This window comes from Mytilus trossulus, chromosome 12 (genome assembly GCF_036588685.1).
Source record: "Mytilus trossulus isolate FHL-02 chromosome 12, PNRI_Mtr1.1.1.hap1, whole genome shotgun sequence".
NCBI classification, from domain to species: domain Eukaryota; kingdom Metazoa; phylum Mollusca; class Bivalvia; order Mytilida; family Mytilidae; genus Mytilus; species Mytilus trossulus.
In genome coordinates this window covers 51397431-51416146 of record NC_086384.1, presented here as the reverse complement: position 1 = coordinate 51416146, position 18716 = coordinate 51397431, and the positions used below count along the sequence as shown (strand labels likewise).

Genomic DNA, 18716 nt, shown 5'->3' with positions numbered 1-18716 from the left:
TTTGAGGTACTTTTTTGAAATTTCCTATCCTAATGACTATGTATGTAAAGTTACAAATGGATGCAACTATAACTTCATCATAAACTATTCGACCAAAAACTTTAACCTGACATGGGACAGACGGATGAACGAACAGACAGACAGACGGACGAACGGACGCACAGACCAGAAAACATAATGCCCCTACTACTATCGTAGACGGGACATAAAATATATACTAAGCGCTTTACGTATGCCTTCATATAAACTTTTGTTTATACACCAAAGTCGTATGCCTTCATGAAACTTTTCATTTATACACCATTATTCGTATACCTTCATGTAAACTTTCAGTTTTACACAACAAATGGAAGCTTTTATACAGCCCTTGCACGGTCGGTATTTATACACCAACGTTGTATGCCTTTATATAAGTGTTATGCTTTCATAAAACCCTTTATTCATACATCAAATGTATCTTGTTTAAAGATGTCACATTGCTCAATGCTCTTCAACTTTGTATTTATTTGCCTTTTTTAACTATTTTGATATGAGCGTCACTGATGAGTCTTATGTAGACGAAACGCGCGTCTGGCGTATAAAATTATAATCCTGGTACTTTTGATAACTATTGCATACTGAATGGCCATCATGGGATTAAATGCAGCAGTGATGGCATGTTCTGACCACAATACAAGGTGTTTTAAAAATATGTCTGTGTTATATGCATTAGGCTTAAGATCTTTCAACCATATTTAGAACATACTCACCCCTTCTCGTCCAATGAAAAGTAATTTTTTCCCCTCTAATTTTCATAGTACATGGTTTTCCATGCACTATGAAATGCTATACATGAATGACTTTTCATTGTCAGTTAATTATGTGAACGCCTTGGGCTTAAATCTTCATAAAACATGACCAAGTATTGTCTAACCTATAATTAGCACATACCAACAACTTCTCGTCCAATCAAATTGCTTGAATTTGCCTTCTAATTTTCATAGTACATACTTTTTTCGTGTACTAAGTAACTACGCACGAATGACCACAAGGGTAAGATTTCATTGTATTGCAATCAAGATATTAGACCAAAAATTGCTACTGGCTATTTTGAAATAAATTCTGTGTTCCAAATTTAATCAAATAGTTTGTAATTAGTTTTCAAACAGATTTTTAACATCCTACTTTTCAATCTTTTGATTTAAATTTTGTTTTGACAATTAAAAAAGTTTCTTTCATTAGAATAAAGAGTAAAAATTATGGTGCTTTATACCTTGATTAAAGTACAACTCAATCTAAAATTTGTAATCCTTTTTTTAAATTATCGTCCATGCAATTACTTTGGACAGAAAAAGAGTCAACCATGAATCTTTTGAAGGGAAATAATTTATAAAGCAATTTGATATATTTAGTCATAAATTGGTAGATAATTGGTTGCCTAATGTCCAGTGACAAATATTTCATGCATATAAACTATCCACTTGACTACCTATGGGTACATACCAGGGGCAGATCCAGCCATTTTTGAAAGGTGTTTCAACCAAAGATGTGGGAGGGGGATCCAACTGTTTGTACTCATTCAAAAGCATTTTCAAGATAGTTTTAGGTTTTATGTGAAATAAAAAAACGCGTTTTCAAGAATGTAAAGCTTTCACTGCAATTTAAGAATTGTCTGCTCTTGGTCAATTCATTTTGTCATCTTACCATGAAAATAAGTACATGTATAGTAAAACAACGCTTTATATCAATGAACATACTTACACCAGCAGCTACCTTCTTTACATTCTAAAGTCAAGGGCCTTTTGAAATCCCATTTTTACAATGATATTATAGTGAGTAGATTTACAAAACTACGTAAATGAGCTACATCCAGTCAGCCAAAACATATCAATAGACTAATTACAGGATAACTCAAGTTGTAAATATGTGCTAAATTGGATATTGTATAAAAAGGTATATACACAATGTACTATGAAAATAAGAGCTTGGGCAAAGCCCCGCGCTCTAATTTTCATAGAATATACCTTTCTATACAATAACCGAGACATATGGGTTGAAACACTTTGTAAAACACTCAGCAAAATGACCATTGTTATAGTATAGTTGGTTTCTGTGTGTGTTACATTTTAATGTTGTGTTTCTGTTGTCGTAATTCTCTTATATTTGATGCGTATCCCTCAGTTTTAGTTTTTAAATCTGCAACAGAAAATCCTAGAACTAGGACCTATATGGATATATGTCTGGTTAGGCACTTGTGACCTAACAACATACAACAAGAAATATATATCAATTAAAGCACACAACGACGAAACAATAAACCACCTTGTAGAATATTTCAACAAAATAATCGAAGTGACAAAGCAATACGAAAATTGCAAAATAACCATCCTAGAAACACCAGTCTATTCCATCTACCACTGGAACTACCATCGAAAACATAAAACACCAGAAGAATTTCTAGAACAGGACACAGTACTAGCAGACCAAGTCATCAAACTCAACTACAAAGTCAAAGAAAATCAACGATAGCATAACCAGCCATTCACCAAAATTCTCTAACGACCTTCAGATAAAATCAAAATACAAAAAAGAAGACAACAGAACATCAGCCACAAGAACAAAATACAACTACAAACTATACGCAGACGGTATCCACCCAGATAATTTGTTGGCTAAAACCTGGTTAAAGAAAATCACAGACCAAGCACAAATAAATTGTTGGAACTAAACTGTCTTTGTTTTCAGTCAGCACGGGCTCTTCCGAGCTATACTGATAACATCCACAGTTAAAAACCAACAAATAAGCAGCTTGGAACCACATAAACAGACTTAACCAGAAAATGAAGATAATTTTTTTTCACTCGATTATACTTGTGACACTCTTATACCACATAGGTAATTCCGCCACCAGTGAAAAATCATGGGACCATCAACACTTAATAACCAGCCTATTAAACAACAAATGGACATCAGCTGGGCGTAGACCCATAACATTACCAACAAAACCAAATAAAGATCACTCAATGTTAATATTGATCCTCCTACTTGCAGGAGATATAGAACTCAAACCAGGACCAAGAACGAAACAACAAAGCGTATATCCATGTGGATTATGTGAACATCCAGTTACATGGAACTGCCAAGGGGTATGCTGTGATGACTGCAGCATCTGGCATCACAAATCATGCATAGAACTATGCTCCACAGATTATGATTTATTACAGAGATCAAATGTACAATGGTTATGCTGCAAATGCGAGACCATCAATGTATCAACCTTCACTTTTCACAGCTATGAGCCCAACACTTCAAACTATTATGAACCTCTTACACACAACAGTACTTTCGAATCCATCACATCAAATGCTTTTAGCCCACTTAAAACCAGCAGCCCAAAAGGAAATAACTCCACAAACACTTCATCACCAAAAAGCAGTAAAAGCAAAAACAGAACCACCAGCAGTAACGTATTCAACATTGAAACAAAGCGTAACCTAAGAATACTAACACTAAACTGCAGAAGCATCAAAGACAAGACTTCTGAATTTACAGCAGCTGTAAACTACATCAAACCGGACATCATCTGCGGCACAGAATCTTGGCTAAAAGGAGTTAAACCAGGAAAAAACCCGACGCAAGACGCAATAAAATCAAGCGAAGTTTTCCCTGAAAACTATGTAGCATATCGGAACGACAGGGGTACACTAGGGGGAGGAGTATTTGTCCTTGAACAAAACGACATAGTAGCAGTAGAAAAACCAGAACTAGTAACAAAGTGCGAGATTGAATGGGTGAAAATACAACTGAAAGACCAAAAAGAATTAACAATAGGCTCATTTTATATGCCTCATAGAAACATGAATGATATAAAAGAACTTGATAAATCACTAGAACAGATCTCCAATAAAAATACCAATTTCATACTTACTGGAGACTTCAACTGTCCAGATATTGATTGGAACACAATGTCAATAAACCCAAACGCACAAGATAAAGAAATACAAAAAGCCCTTATTGAAGTCCTAATGTCACAAGCGATCACTCAGATCCATGAAACACCAACAAGAGGTGAAAATCTACTGGACATAGTGTTAAACACCAACCCATCACTAATCAAAACATCAACAAATGCTCCAGGTATATCTGACCACGACATGATCATAACAGACTGTGATACAAAACCACACTACCAGAGTAAACGGCCACGTAAATGTAAATGCTACATTTACTCGAAAGCAAAATGGGAAGATCTCCATGAAGAACTGGATACATTATCCAACAAAATCAGGGATATGAACCACAACAATGCCACAGTTCAAGAATTATGGGACACATTTAAATACGAACTCTACGTAAATTTGGACAAGAACATACCATCAAAACTCATCCGCTCTAAAGCAAGCTTACCCTAGATAAATCACAAAATTAGAAAAATGTTCAAAAAGAAAACCAGGCTATACCATCAAGCAAAGAGAACAAAGAACTGGTCAAACTACAGGCACTTTTAAATAGAATGTAAAAGACAAGTCCGTAAAGCTGAATGGGAAAACATCAACAACACCATAATGGAGGGACTGGAAAACAACAATCCAAAACCTTTTTGGAAGTACATAAAATCTAGGAAACAAGACAACATTGGAGTATCACCTTTGAAAAGCAATGGCCAATTAGTGAATGATAGTAAAGGGAAGGCAGAACTACTGATACAACAATTTAAATCAGTATTCACAAGGGACAACGACAAAACATTGCCGAAAACAACAAAGCACATAAAGAACTCAATCCCATTCCTAGAAATAAAACACGAAGGAGTCGAAAAACTACTTAGGCAACTAAATCCATCAAAAGCTTCAGGACCAGACGGTATACCTAATAGAATCCTCAAGGAGTGCTCAAAACAACTTGCACCAGGACTCTCAATAATATACCAAAAGTCAATAAATACTGGAGAACTGCCAAGAGACTGGTTAAACGCCAACATCTCGAGCGTCTTTAAAAAAGGAGATAAACATGCACCAGAAAATTATAGACCGGTATCACTAACATCTGTGCCGTGCAAAATACTTGAACATATCATCTGTAAACATATACTAAACCATCTAGACAAGCACAGGGTACTAACATCACTCAACCATGGATTCAGATCAGGATACTCGTGTGAGACACAGCTACTAGTCACACTGCACGACTTCATGAAATCACACGATGCTGGAAACCAAATTGATGTTGCTATCCTGGACTTTTCAAAAGCATTTGACACAGTGCCACACAACAAACTCCTACACAAACTAGACGAATATGGTGTGAGAGGACCACTGAATAAATGGCTAGAAATGTTTCTAACTCAGAGAAGGATGAAGGTTGTCATTGGTGGAGAGGAATCGGAAGAAGCTACAGTGGACTCAGGAGTGCCACAAGGAACCGTACTCGGACCCCTTCTCTTCCTCTGTCATATCAATGATCTCCCGGACTCGGTAAAATCAACTGTTAGACTTTTTGCTGATGATTGTCTACTATACAGAAATATAACTAGAGGCTCTAAAGAGCCTGTGTCGCTCACCTTGGTACATTTGTATATGTGAATATTCAACAAAGGACACAGATGGATTCGTGACAAAATTGTGTTTTGGTGATGGTGATATGTTTGTAGATCTAACTTTACTGAACATTCTTGCTGCGTACATATATCCCCATCTATAATGATTGGCCCAGTAGTTTCAGTTAAAAGTGTTAGTAAAAATTTACAAATTTTATGAAAATTGTTAAAAATTGACTATCGATTCGTCTGAAATTTTCAGGGCAGATAGATCTTGACCTGATAAACAATTTAACCCATGTCAGTTTTCCTCTTAATGCTTTTGTTTTTGAGTTATAAGCCAAAAACTGCATTTTATCCCATGTTCTATTTTTAGCCATGGCAGCCATCTTGGTAGGTTGACCAGGTCAACAGACACAATTTTTAAACTAGCTACCCCAATGATGATTGTGGCCAAGTTTGGTTTAATTTGGCCTGGTAGTTTCAGAGGAGAAGATTTTTGTAAAAGTTAACGCAGGACGACGACGACGACGACAGACGCCGGACGCAAAGTGATGAGAAAAGCTCACTTGGCTCTTCGGGCCAGGTGAGCTAAAAACTCAACGAGACCACACACTGTTACAACAAGATCTGGTTAGCCTAGAAAAATGGGCCAAAGACTGGGGTATGCGATTCAACGCAAAGAAATGTTACATCCTGAGCATTAAGAACAAAAGTCAGAAGTTCTATACCCTTGATGGACACATACTCCAACAGGTCAAACACAATCCATACCTGGGACTACAGATATCAGACAATCTGAAATGGACCACCCACATTTCAAATGTAACTAAGAAAGCGAATTCCACACTAGGCTTTCTTAGACGCAACCTAAGATTTTGCCCAAAAAACTGCAAGAAAACAGCATACATTTCATTGATACGATCTACGATGGAATATGGGGCAATTGTATGGGACCCTTATACATCAAACAACATCAACCAATTAGAAAGAATCCAAAGAAGAGCAGCTCGTTTCTTCACATGGGATTATAAATCAAGAGAAGGATCGGTCACCAAAATGCTAACAGTGCTGGAACTTGAAAATCTACAGTCCAGAAGAACAAGCCAAAGACTGGTATTTCTGTACAAAGTGGTTGAGGGTTTGGTCCCAGCTATCAAACCTGACGAATTTTTGGTGAAAAGCAAAACCAAAAGGACAATCAAACCGACACGTTTTGTAGACTTTGAGAGCACAAACATAGTTACCAACTCAGTTAAAAACAACTCAAAGGCAATTGATACTACAAACTGTAAAACTGAACAATTTAAAAACTCGTTCTTTGTCAAGACTGTCATTCATTGGATCCAACTGGAAGAAGCAGTAGTGTGCGCCAAGTCAGTTGAGAGCTTCAAAACAGCTCTCCAACGTCGTCAATAGGCGCTCTCTCTCCCGTCGAGTAAAAGCCAGTATTGGTACCTTCGACGTAACAATACAGATACAGAACCTAGATTTGTTTTTTTCTCAATCAATTTATGAATTTCGAACAGCATTATACTACTGTTGTCTTTATTTATTAACCAGTGTCTCGTGTAATTTAAAACTATTGCTACCCTTGTTCCATTGTTGCATTCCTTATTTGATAACAGTATCAAATCTCTCTTTATGGCTAAGACATTTAACTTTGCTATATATCCTGCTAGATCATGCTGTATCATATATCTAGTTTCATCAAGTAAGAGACTTTGAGTTTCTTATTGGATGATACATACTTAAATTAACAATGTACATATCTGATCTCAATCTGTTTTTTGGAGTTTGTTCCAAAGATTGTCTGTTTGTAGTTCTTGATAGGTTTGGTGGCCTGTTCTGGGGACTTGTTGATGCCAGGGGTTTGACTTGTATGTGTGTAACTAGACCTAATACAGTAGTCATGAAAAATGATTTTTTATTTAACTGTATATTAATTCAATTTTTTTGATTGGAAATAATTGCTCTTATTTAAGAGGGCTTTCTTTTATCAGAATTACAAAAAGTTTGCAGTTCAGTGATTTTCAATAGGTAATTTCCCTTACCAATGAAATCCATGATACCAAGTTAGGAACATGCCAGTTGTAATAAAGTTTATCACAAAATAAAACTATTTATTAGTAAAACAAAAACAATAAACATAATAGATTAATATCACATGAATAGAAATAACATTACAAGTTAAACAGGTTCATATCACATCATTTGAATAAACATATCACAGTCTGAAAATATAATTCTTTACAATTCCAATAAAATTTTCCCCATTTGACCATCTCAAAAATATATAAATATCTTCTGTTACCAATACTAATTGCTTAAAAATTATGTTCATAAAATTGGGATTTGAACTATTCTAAAACTGCAAGACGTTTTGAGACGAGCCAAATCAATTTTTAGAATTAAAAATGTGTCAAGTCTATTTAAAGCAAGGGTAGATATTTCAAGAATTAATTGAGGTATGGAAAATGTTTTAATAGTTATCAAAGGTACCAGGATTATAATTTAGTACCCCTGACTTCAAAAGACTCATCAGTGAGGCTCATATCACAATATTTATAGAGCCAAACAAGTACAAAGTTGAAGAGCATTGAGGATCCAAATATCCAAAAAGTTGTGCCAAATACGGCTAAGGTAATCTATGCCTTGGATAAGAAAATCCATTGTTTTTTTTTCGAAAAATTCAAAGTTTGGTAAACAGGAAATTTATAAAAATGACCACATAATTGATATTCATGTCAACACTGAAGTGTTGACTACTGGGCTGGTGATACCCTTGGCAGTAACTATGTCTTTACAGATCCAAGGAAGTAAGTTGTATTCATACGTGTTGATATTAACTAGGTATATGGTATGATCAAACACTAGTACATTTAGGATAAAAAGAAAAGAATAGTAAACCACAAAGGTTTCTATTCATTTGCACTTTATTAAATAACAATTAAAACGGCTCAGTTGGATTGAATTTCAACCTAATTTTAAAAAAAATTAGAGTAGTTTTAAAAGGTTTTGAGATGTGTATTTTTTAGAAGAAGGGGGGTGGGGTGGTCTAATCCATGATTTTTGCTATAGCATGTTTTCAGTCAAAAAATAAAACAAACTACATTAACAGAAACAAACATTCAAAGTTCAATAAATCCCATAAAAGCTTACAAAAAATAAATATATGGAGAACAAAAATATTGAAAAGTGAAATTTAAAATAACCATAAAAGTTTTCAAAAAATAAATAAATATGAAAAAAAAGTTCCTCAAAATTTGAAAATGTAAAAAAACTTCAATTCAACAAAAACTCAAACAACTAACAAACAGAAAATTCAGAAATGTTAGAAAAGTTTACAACATTGGTGCGTGGGAATCTGGGTAGTTACTGTAGCTCCCTTTATATTTGTTCTCATCAGGCTTAGCCTCACGAATACGATATCTGGACTTTGGTCTTTCAGATCTAGTTTCTAGATCAAAACCGAACTCATCGTCATCTGTACTATCTTCCTGTGTCGGTTTAGAAGCCTGAGATTTATGTGTGACTGCAGAGGGAGCCCATCTTGCCACGTTTCTAGACATTGGTCGAGGAGGAATCTTGTCGAAATGCTCTCCAGATGAACTTGGCATAGCATCTGAGTCTTCATGGCCACCACTTGACGATGAGAGCCCAGAGGTACTTGGTCTGTCTTCATGAACCTCGGTCTGCGCCCTCCATGTCATATGGATAGGAGTTGGTTCTGGTAACTTTAGTATTTTGGGTAGATTAAATCTAGGTCCATCTGTTTGAGGTAAGACTTCCACAATAGTTTCTGGTGCTGGGGCAATCTTTACCGTAGGTACGACAACATCACCGTTCTGTAATGGAGATTTATCATTCTTCATGAGTGACATCTGTGTAGGCGGAGTTGTTCTACCGTCTGCAATGTTCTCAATACTTTTAGCCATCAATGCATTAAACGAGGATTTCTTATGGCGCTCAACCAAAACATATTCTCCTCCTTCCTTCTGAGGAATTGCTTCTTCATCAGGTACTGGGGTAGGTGTTGTAAATTTAGAATTTTCTGTGTGTGTAGTGATCAGTGGGTTGAAGTCAGATCTTTGATGACGTTGGTAAGTTACCCATTCTGACTTGGGTGGGAAGCACTAAAATATAAATAAAAAGCATTTTCCTGTGATTAACTGATACACTAATTGCATGCTCTATAAAGGTTAAAGGAGATTTTATTATAAAATGAGAGTGACCATGTGATCTGATTTATTTGAATACAAGACACTATTGTTTCTAGATCTTTCTATGCCAATTAATTTTGCAACAAGAATGTGTCCATAGTACATGGATGCCCAACATGCACTATCACAAATTTTCTATGTTCAGTGGACAGTGAAATTTGGGTCTAAACTCTTATTTGGCATTAAAATTAGAAAGTTCATATTCAAAATCATATCTTGTGTCACAAACTGAACTAAAACAAGACAATTAAGTAAGTAAGTAAAGTAAGTTAATAGTTTATCATATTGTCACGATCCAATATACACCATCGTATACAAAATAAAAATCTTTAAAACTATATTAGATTGCTGCCTTTAAGACATATGAGAGACACTTTCATCCTTTTCAAACTAACAAATATAAACTATAAAGTGTAAGATATAAGTCAGGTTGCTTTTTACTCACAATACACTAAAATACTTTGATATATAATTTAAGGAATAACTGTAATATTTTTTCTGTCTATGAAGAAATAACATAAAAAATTTGGTTCACACTGAATAAGGCACGTAGCGGGTTGTTTAACAGTGTGCACCACATTTTAGTGTTATTTTGAATAGACAGAAAAAAGGTCATTTCTTATAATTTAATTCTAAATTCCATTTTAAACCGTAGAAAACCATGAAAAAACGTTGATGACATCCCAGTCACATGACTAAATTATGTCTATGGGCTGATTTCAAAATAATGTCAGCCAATTAGAAGACGCATTACATCAAAAATTATTTTTTTAACAATTGGGCAACACATGTTTCTTGAATAACCTTAAAAAAATTCCTAAAGGTTCCACGGAACCCAGTGTCTCGCCTACTTTTGTTGAAAATCACAGGCTCAACAAATATGAGGAAAAAAATCAATAAAATTATTCCTATTGATACTATCTTTTGATTGTAAAAGCTTCCATCCAAGTTTGGTAAAAATTCAGGATAGTTAATGAATCTAATAAATGTTTTGAAAACTTTAACTGCAGACTGTATGTTATGTTAACTGGAAGAAGTTCTAAGTCCATTTAAAAGTAAAAATTACAGAAAAAATGGAGTTATCTTTTTTACAAAATTTACTTCTGGATACTTACTATCTTATGATCATAAATAAGCTTCTGTTCAAGTTTGGTACAACCCCAGGATAGTTTAAGAAAGTAATTAAAATTTAAAAAACTTTAACCACAGAGTGAATGTAATGTTTCCCCATAGAAAAACTAAGTCCATTTAAAAGTAAAATACAGAAAAAAATAATTTATTTTTTTACCAAATTTACCTCTAGATACTATCTTATGATCATAAACAAGCTTCTGTCCAAGTTTGGTACAAACCAAGAGTAGTTTTAAAAAGTTATTCAAATTTTAAAAACTTTAACCACAGAGTGAATGTAATGTTTTCCCGCAGAAAAACTAAGTCCATTTATAAGTAAAATACAGAAAAAATGGAATTTTATTTTTACAAAATTTACTCCTGGATACTATCTTATGATCATAAACAAGCTTCTGTCCACGTTTGGAAGTAATCCAGTATAGTTTAAGAAAGTTATTAAAATTTCAAAAACTTTTACCACAGAGTGAATATTTGTGGACACCGCCGCCGCCGCCGCCAGAATTTAGGATTGCTTAGTCTCGCTTTTTCGACAAAAGTCGAAGGCTCGACAAAAAGATAAAATTATACCCAATGGATACAAAAAAGGGGGCAAATTTATAACATACAAATCTTAACTCTTAATTTAAATATTATAACTAACCTGTTCCCATTCCATTCTGTTAGAAAATGGATCTGTGTCAAACTCGACTCTTATATCCTGAAAAGTAAATTGAAAAATGTAAAAAATATACCGGTCAAATTACCCTTTAATAATAGACATGATTTAACCCAGCCACATTATTTATGTATGTGCCTGTCCCAAGTCAGGAGCCTGTAATTCAGTGGTTGTCGTTTGTTTATGTGTTACATATTTGTTTTTCGTTCATTTTTTTAAATAAATAAGGCCGTTAGTTTTCTCCTTTTAATTGTTTTACATTGTCTTATCGGGGCCTTTTATAGCTGACTATATGCGGTATGGGCTTTGCTCATTGTTGAAGGCCGTACCGTGACCTATAATTGTTAAGGTAATGTTTGTGTCATTTTGGTCTTTTGTGGATAGTTGATAGTTGTCTCATTGGCAATCATACCACATCTTCTTTTTTATATGACTAGTATGACTAACAAAGGATGTTCTACAATATTTCAGGAAATTTTCACACCATCTTTTGCCAAATAAAAGAAGAGTTTAATTTTCAATTTTTTTTTGTGTATGTAGAATTTTTTCAGTATGGAAAAATTAAGTGCTATCATATTCTGAAATAGTAAACAAGTTGTATAGTTTGCTGTGTGAACCAATGCTCTGTGTTGAAGGCCATACTTTGACCTTTAATTGTTAACTTTTTATACATTGTAACTTGGATGGAGAGTTGTCTCATTGGCAATCATACCTCATCTTCTTATTTATAAAGTTGATCTGCAACAAATTAATGTCTTCAAAATAAAAATCCTGTCCATCTTCAAATTGAGGTGAAACAAACACACTTGATTGATGTGATGATGTATAGAAATGAAGTCATCTTTATTTGTATCTTAGAGAAACATATTTTGGTATATCCTGAAAGTTCAAGATCTCTTATGTTGATAAACTCATACTTCATCAGTGTGGGTCATGTGTTTCCTTGTTTTTCATATTATTTTATATACAACACCTTAGGTTTCCTGTTTGAATTATTTAACACATTTTGGGGCCCTTTATAGCTTGTTGTTCTTTGGGGGCCAAAGCTCTGTGTTGAAGACCATACTTTGAACTATAATGGTTTACATTTTACACATTATTACTTGAATGGAGAGGTGTCTCATTGGAACTCATATCACATCTTCCTAGTTATATATTCTAACATGACGTCCTTCAAATGCTTTGAGTACACACCCGTGGTAAAATATGAATATATTGCATTGGCTGTTCCGATCGTACTCCCACGTCATATGTTTTTTTATGAATGAAGTACCCGACGTCATAGCATGATGACGTTATAAATTTAAACATTTCATGGGAAAATACACGCTTCTGATACCGAAAATCATCACAACAAGGAAACGTCAACAAATGATGCTAAAATGTGGTATAAGCCCATTATTTTATACATAGAAGACAAAAATGTAAATTATCATTAAAATTCATCCAAATTTATCTAAATACTTTATTGTAAATAGTTTGAGCATGTCACTTATTCTGTTTGCTCCGTTCTTTTACGCCAATCTAAAAGTGCATTAATTTATGGGAAAGGAAAAAATTTGCCTCCACCTAGGGCGCATCGATCCAAAAGAATTGCCTTATTTGACCTATTAGAATCGAAATAATTCATATATCTAGATTTTACCACCGGTTGTCCCTTTATGCCGATATTTTACCCCTCACTATCGCTCAGGGTAAAATATTTGTTATAAAGGGCCAACCTGTGGTAAAATCACGATATATTTAAGCCCCCATGAATTATTTCTTAATTAACTCATCACAGATAAAATGATTTAAATCTAGTAGTTGCCCCAGACATGTTTTTGCATACAAAAGACTCATCAGTGATGCTCATAACAAAAAAAGTTGAAAAGGCCAAATTAGTACATAGTTGAAGAGCATTTAGGACCCAATATTCCAAAAAGTTTGGCAAAATACATCTAAGGTAATCTACTCCTGAGGTAGAAAAGTCTTAGTTTTAAAAAAAAAAAAAGTTTTGTAAACAGCTTATTCAAAATTACGACCATATCAATGATAACTCTGGTCAGGAAATTAAAACTTCACCAGCAGTGGCATTGACCAAGCAGTTTTAAATAAACTCATCACAGATAATTTATACATTATAACTAATTTATTTACCTTGACAAAGTTCATCCTTTCCATGTCATTCATTGGTCTGTACGGAGGAGGTGGTGAAAACATTCCCTCAAAATCCTATGAAAAATAGTCAATTTAGCATGTAGCAGAAAGTTTAGGTAGATATATTACCATTAATTATGATAAAACCAATAATATAATGTATTTGACATTGAAATTTGTGTGTTTGTGTAACATCAATGCTGTAGGTACCAAACATATCTTTTTATATATAACTTCTAGTTTATAGTCAAAGATCAGAAATACTGTATGATCAACTTTCCATGAACTAAAATAATTTTGTTATTATAAAAAAAATAGAAGCCTCATCGATTTATTTATATCATATAGACTATTGTTTAAGTCAGACATACTAAGGTTCAGATACTCACCCTTTCGCTATCTTCGTAATCTGATAAGTTTTGATCTGTAAATGAAAAAAAGTTCATTAAAAATATGATAGAATAGTAAAATTAACATGGAGTCTATGTACACCAAGAAAACTTGTTCATTTGATATGATCCACACTATAATAAGTATCATGTGGAACTGAAATTTTAAATCACCCTATCACATCTATTAGATTTTCTAAACAAGCAAAAATAAACTGTTGATTATATGTTGTATTCTGTTAGCAATTAAAAGTGCTATTCCTTTCAATGCTTTTAATTTTGATTAAATAATTCAAACTTTTCCGTTATATTAACCTTCAAAATTTGATTCTTTTTTTTAAATGTTTTTTAGGATGATAAACTGCTGTAGAAATAATCTTACCATATTTGAGGTTAATAAACTCCTGGGACATGATGGAGGTAACAGTAGAAATAGACCTAGCATCTTCTTCACCTTCATAATCATACTTTTGTGGCTCCTCATGGCAAAGGATGTATTTCAATACCCACTTGAAGTGGCCACTGTAAACATAAAAAAATTCCAGAATAGCTAATGATTAACGAACAAAATATGTGCCAAAATGTCTTTTTTTTTTTTAAGGAAGAAGTCTTTAAGATATTATTTTGAAACTAACATAAAGAAACCTATTCTAACTATGAAAACAAGAGGCCAAGTGATAACTTATCAAGTATGCTTATTCGTTTGGCTTTATAAATATTTTGAAATGAGCGTCACTGATGAGTCTTATGTAGACCAAACCCCCATATGGTGTACTTAATTATAATCCTGGTATCTTTGATAACTATACATTCACAGAATTAATTTTCAAAGGTATTCTTTTAAATGGATTATAAGAGAAGTAAACATTTCATCTTTGGCAATGTTTTCATAAAGTCCTACCTTTTCTTGACTTTCCATCTGTACAACAAGCCTAGAATGATGAGGATTAAAATCAGTGCCCCAATAGCTATCAAGGCAAATACCCATGGGGGCAGGGCATCACAATCTGGCTCACTGACATGGCATGCACAGGTGTAAGAATTGATGCCATCAGTACAGACGTACGGACTGTCACAGGGATTGGTGGCACACTCGTCAATATTAATCTCACAGAATTCTCCTTCCCAACCTGGCTCACACTGGCAGAAGTAGTACTGACTGAAGTTAGTGGCTCGCTGGACATCTTGGCATGGATAAGGACTGTCAGTCTTGGCTGAAATAAATAAAGAAAATTTAGACTGTTTTAAACAAAGGTTTTATTGTTTGAATTTAGGGTTTGTATACACACTCTACAAAGTCTTGCATGAATACAGAGAAAAGTGTTGAAATAATCCTGATAAAAAGTGTTATCATGTAATACAAAGTTCAGATTTTCAATACATTGTATCACCCATACTGCACATACCAGTATTTTATTTGCCCAAAGACAATATAAACTAAAAAAAAAAAATCCACAGCTTTTAAATAAATATATAAATCAAATAAATTGGTTAAAACTTTATAGTGATTTGTCAGAATATACTTATTGTGATTCGTCAGAGGTCTCAAATAATTATTGTTATCATTATTTTTGGAAAAAATTAACATGATTCGTCAAAAGCAGTCAATTTTTATAATCTAAAAGAAGGTGTTCATTGTATTTACATGCACCTAATGACCTTTAACTTCATTTGTCAAGAATTTTTGCCCTTCTTTCATCATGAACCTAACCCCATTACGACCCTCGTTTTAGTAATAAAACTTACGTTGACAATCTCCGTGACTGTAACAAGGTGACATAAGTATAACAAACTGTATGGTGATTACGTCTGACGTCATGTTATTTTCATCCTGTATGTAAATCTTTATCTAAATAAACTTACGTTGACAATCTCCGTGACTGTAACAAGGTGACATGAGTATAACAAACTGTATGGTGATGACATCTGACGTCATGTTATTCTCATCCTGTATGTAAATCTTTATCTCATCAATACCAGATTCATTGTAAAACTGATCATAGAAAAGTGCCATGTATAACCATGCTGCCCTTTCTGGTTCCTTGTTAAGGCCTAAATTGCCACATGGAAATATTGTTTGCTGAAAATGTAGTTATAAGGAATAAATCATTCAAAGTTATGTATTTCTGTATACTCTAAAGTGAAAAATATTGGTGAAGTATATATAAAAAAGAAGATGTGGTATAATGGCAATGAGACAACTATCCACAAAAGACCAACCCGATAAGATAATGCAAACATATTGAAATTATAAATTTTGCCACTGCCCTATATATTGCAAGATTTACTTTATTTAGCATCACATATGCAGTTAGATTAGGTAGTTTTTTACACTTGATACAATTCCCATTTCGCTTCTGAATTTTGTGTCCGTTCTTATATATTTTTTTAGAAGGGTAAACTGGTATACCTGATCCTTGCAAAAATCAAGGTGTGAACAATGGAAATATTCATTGTTTGTTCCATCTTGGCTAGCCAAGGGTTACGATCCAATCCCCTCCTCTCCACTCTGGAAACTTAAGAGAGAATTTGGGTCAAAGAGGTAATGTTTTTCATTGGTTGCAGTTTTGAAAATGTAGAAAAATATAGGTAAACAATTCGCCGATTCAGAATCTTATGCATTCTGGGTAATATTTTCAAACATGTACACCGATACGTTGTGATTGGTTGAAAATGTCAAAAAAAAATGGAAATTCAACCAATGACGTAACATGTTTTTCACTTTGGGGTACGAACAATGAAATAACCCATGATGCTTTAGATTCTGAAACGGCCATATGCTGATTGTGCAACAAGTCTTTACCTAGACGATATTTAGTGACAATCTAAATGTTCTTAATCTACAATGAATGTTCCTTGCACAAATGTTGAATGGTCAATGTATATTTTTGTTTCTTGCTTCTCGAATAATGTATTCGGAATGGGTGAGACTTCAATCAACCGATAGATGGTGCAACATTGTTATCTCAAATGCTTAATCTATCAAGGGTGGATAGGAAAGGAATGTATTGAATCCTTGGCTACCAAATATGAGTTTGTTCATTTAGATTGAAATGCATGGTCTTAAGATTAACAATTTTTTACTAAATGGAAAATACATGTTTCATGCTTAAATTAACAGTTTTGAACTAAATTGAAAATATACAATTTATGCTTAGAGGCAATGCAAATTGGTATCTCATAAATTATAACAGTTTCACAATAAATTAATCATACCTCTCTGTCCCCAACAGGAGGACAAGTTGTTATGTTAGGTACAGTATTTGATTCTTCTGTGATATTCAAAATACCAAGTGATGAATTCTGGGTAATAAGTATCAGAGTGTCCTCAATCTCCACATCATAGGCTCCTAGAACAACTACCCAAGCAGGGGACCAGTTATCTTCATTAACTTCTGTCTTTTCTTCCATGTATACCTGTGTAAATAGATCATTTGAAACATCCTTTCATTTTCCCGCAAAAAATATTTGCATGATAAATTTTAAACAGATATATCATATTAAGGAGGGATATCTGTAAAAAATACTAGTCGAAGCTGAAGGGTGTACAGGGTACTGAAAGGTGTTAAAATACTCATATCTATGGATATGAACGTAGATAACAAAGTTATCCCCGGTCTTAGTCCAAATCAGGCAAGTCTTATGGATATTTGGATACAAAGTGTAACTTGATTGAGTTGAATTTGGGGCTCAATGTTGTGAAAGTTACGTCATAGATGGTGTGACGTCAACATGGCACATTTGCATAGCTAGGTCAGTAGTCCCATTCCTTGAAAATGGGGACAGTCAAATGATGCATTTAATGAAATGAGTGTAAATGATTGACATAATAAGACAAAATGGTTAATGAATAAAATATTTAATTACATACATCATGGATAATCCACAGAATTAAATATTTCACAAGGAGCAATCATAGAACTAAGGAAAACTTGCGTGAAGTTCCCCGGGATAATGGTTAGCAACGTCTGGGGATATGGATTAGCAACACCCAGGGGCCAGGGGCTATGGGTTTTGTAACGATGTGCGTTAACCAATCAAAACCCTAGATATATACTAAGCCGGGGATAAAACATATTGATATGATTTCTGTACATAGGATTCATTCAATTTTGTTGGTACTAGTTTCATGAATTTTGTAGAAATACAATTTTTGGTGTTTTTTGCTTTTGTTTTCTTACAAGAAGAGTCTGAAGTAAAGACTTAAGAAAATTTGCACATAGTTGGTCAGAGTACACAGTTATCCCTTATTGCATTTCTTTTGGACAATAAATGAAAATTAAAAAAAAACACCAGCCCTTTCTCAATAATAATTTTACAGTGTGTAATGTACTACTTTTAGGACAAATTATATCAAAACTATAGAAAACTTCATTCGCTCTAACTGAAAATATGGACAATTTTATGTTAAGGGGGTCTTGACATCTTTTGAAAGCTTCGAAAATGCTAATTTTTAACCTTTTTCACCTGGACCAAATCACTACTTTATTTTACATATCATGACCCAATTCTTTTACTGTGTCATTTCAAACACCTACTTGCTATTTGAGGCATAAAACATGGAGAAATAAATTTGGAAGGAGTATAAAACAAGAATGTGTCCATAGTACATGGATGCCCCACTCGCATAATCATTTTCTATGTTCAGTGGACCCGTGAAATTG

General features: G+C 33.8%; 2 protein-coding genes across 2 annotated transcripts in view; one reads left to right on the top strand and one right to left on the bottom strand.

Annotated features, from left to right (window-relative positions):
• Positions 1-3002: 3002 nt before the first annotated feature.
• LOC134692562 (uncharacterized) lies at positions 3003-4391 on the top strand. The gene has a single exon (XM_063553019.1). The coding sequence runs from the start codon at positions 3003-3005 to the stop codon at positions 4389-4391; it is 1389 nt and encodes a 462-aa protein (XP_063409089.1).
• Positions 4392-8527: 4136 nt separating this feature from the next.
• LOC134692561 (uncharacterized) overlaps positions 8528-18716 on the bottom strand; it is a 108630-nt gene continuing 98441 nt past the window's right edge. Inside the window, exons 95-102 of the mRNA XM_063553018.1 lie at positions 17269-17469; positions 15916-16132; positions 14954-15266; positions 14435-14574; positions 14053-14087; positions 13664-13738; positions 11510-11566; positions 8528-9651 (exon numbers count right to left, since the gene is read on the bottom strand). Coding sequence (XP_063409088.1) covers positions 8860-9651; positions 11510-11566; positions 13664-13738; positions 14053-14087; positions 14435-14574; positions 14954-15266; positions 15916-16132; positions 17269-17469 — 1830 coding nt within the window. The 3' untranslated portion in view covers positions 8528-8859. The remainder of the gene's footprint in view (positions 9652-11509; positions 11567-13663; positions 13739-14052; positions 14088-14434; positions 14575-14953; positions 15267-15915; positions 16133-17268; positions 17470-18716) is intronic.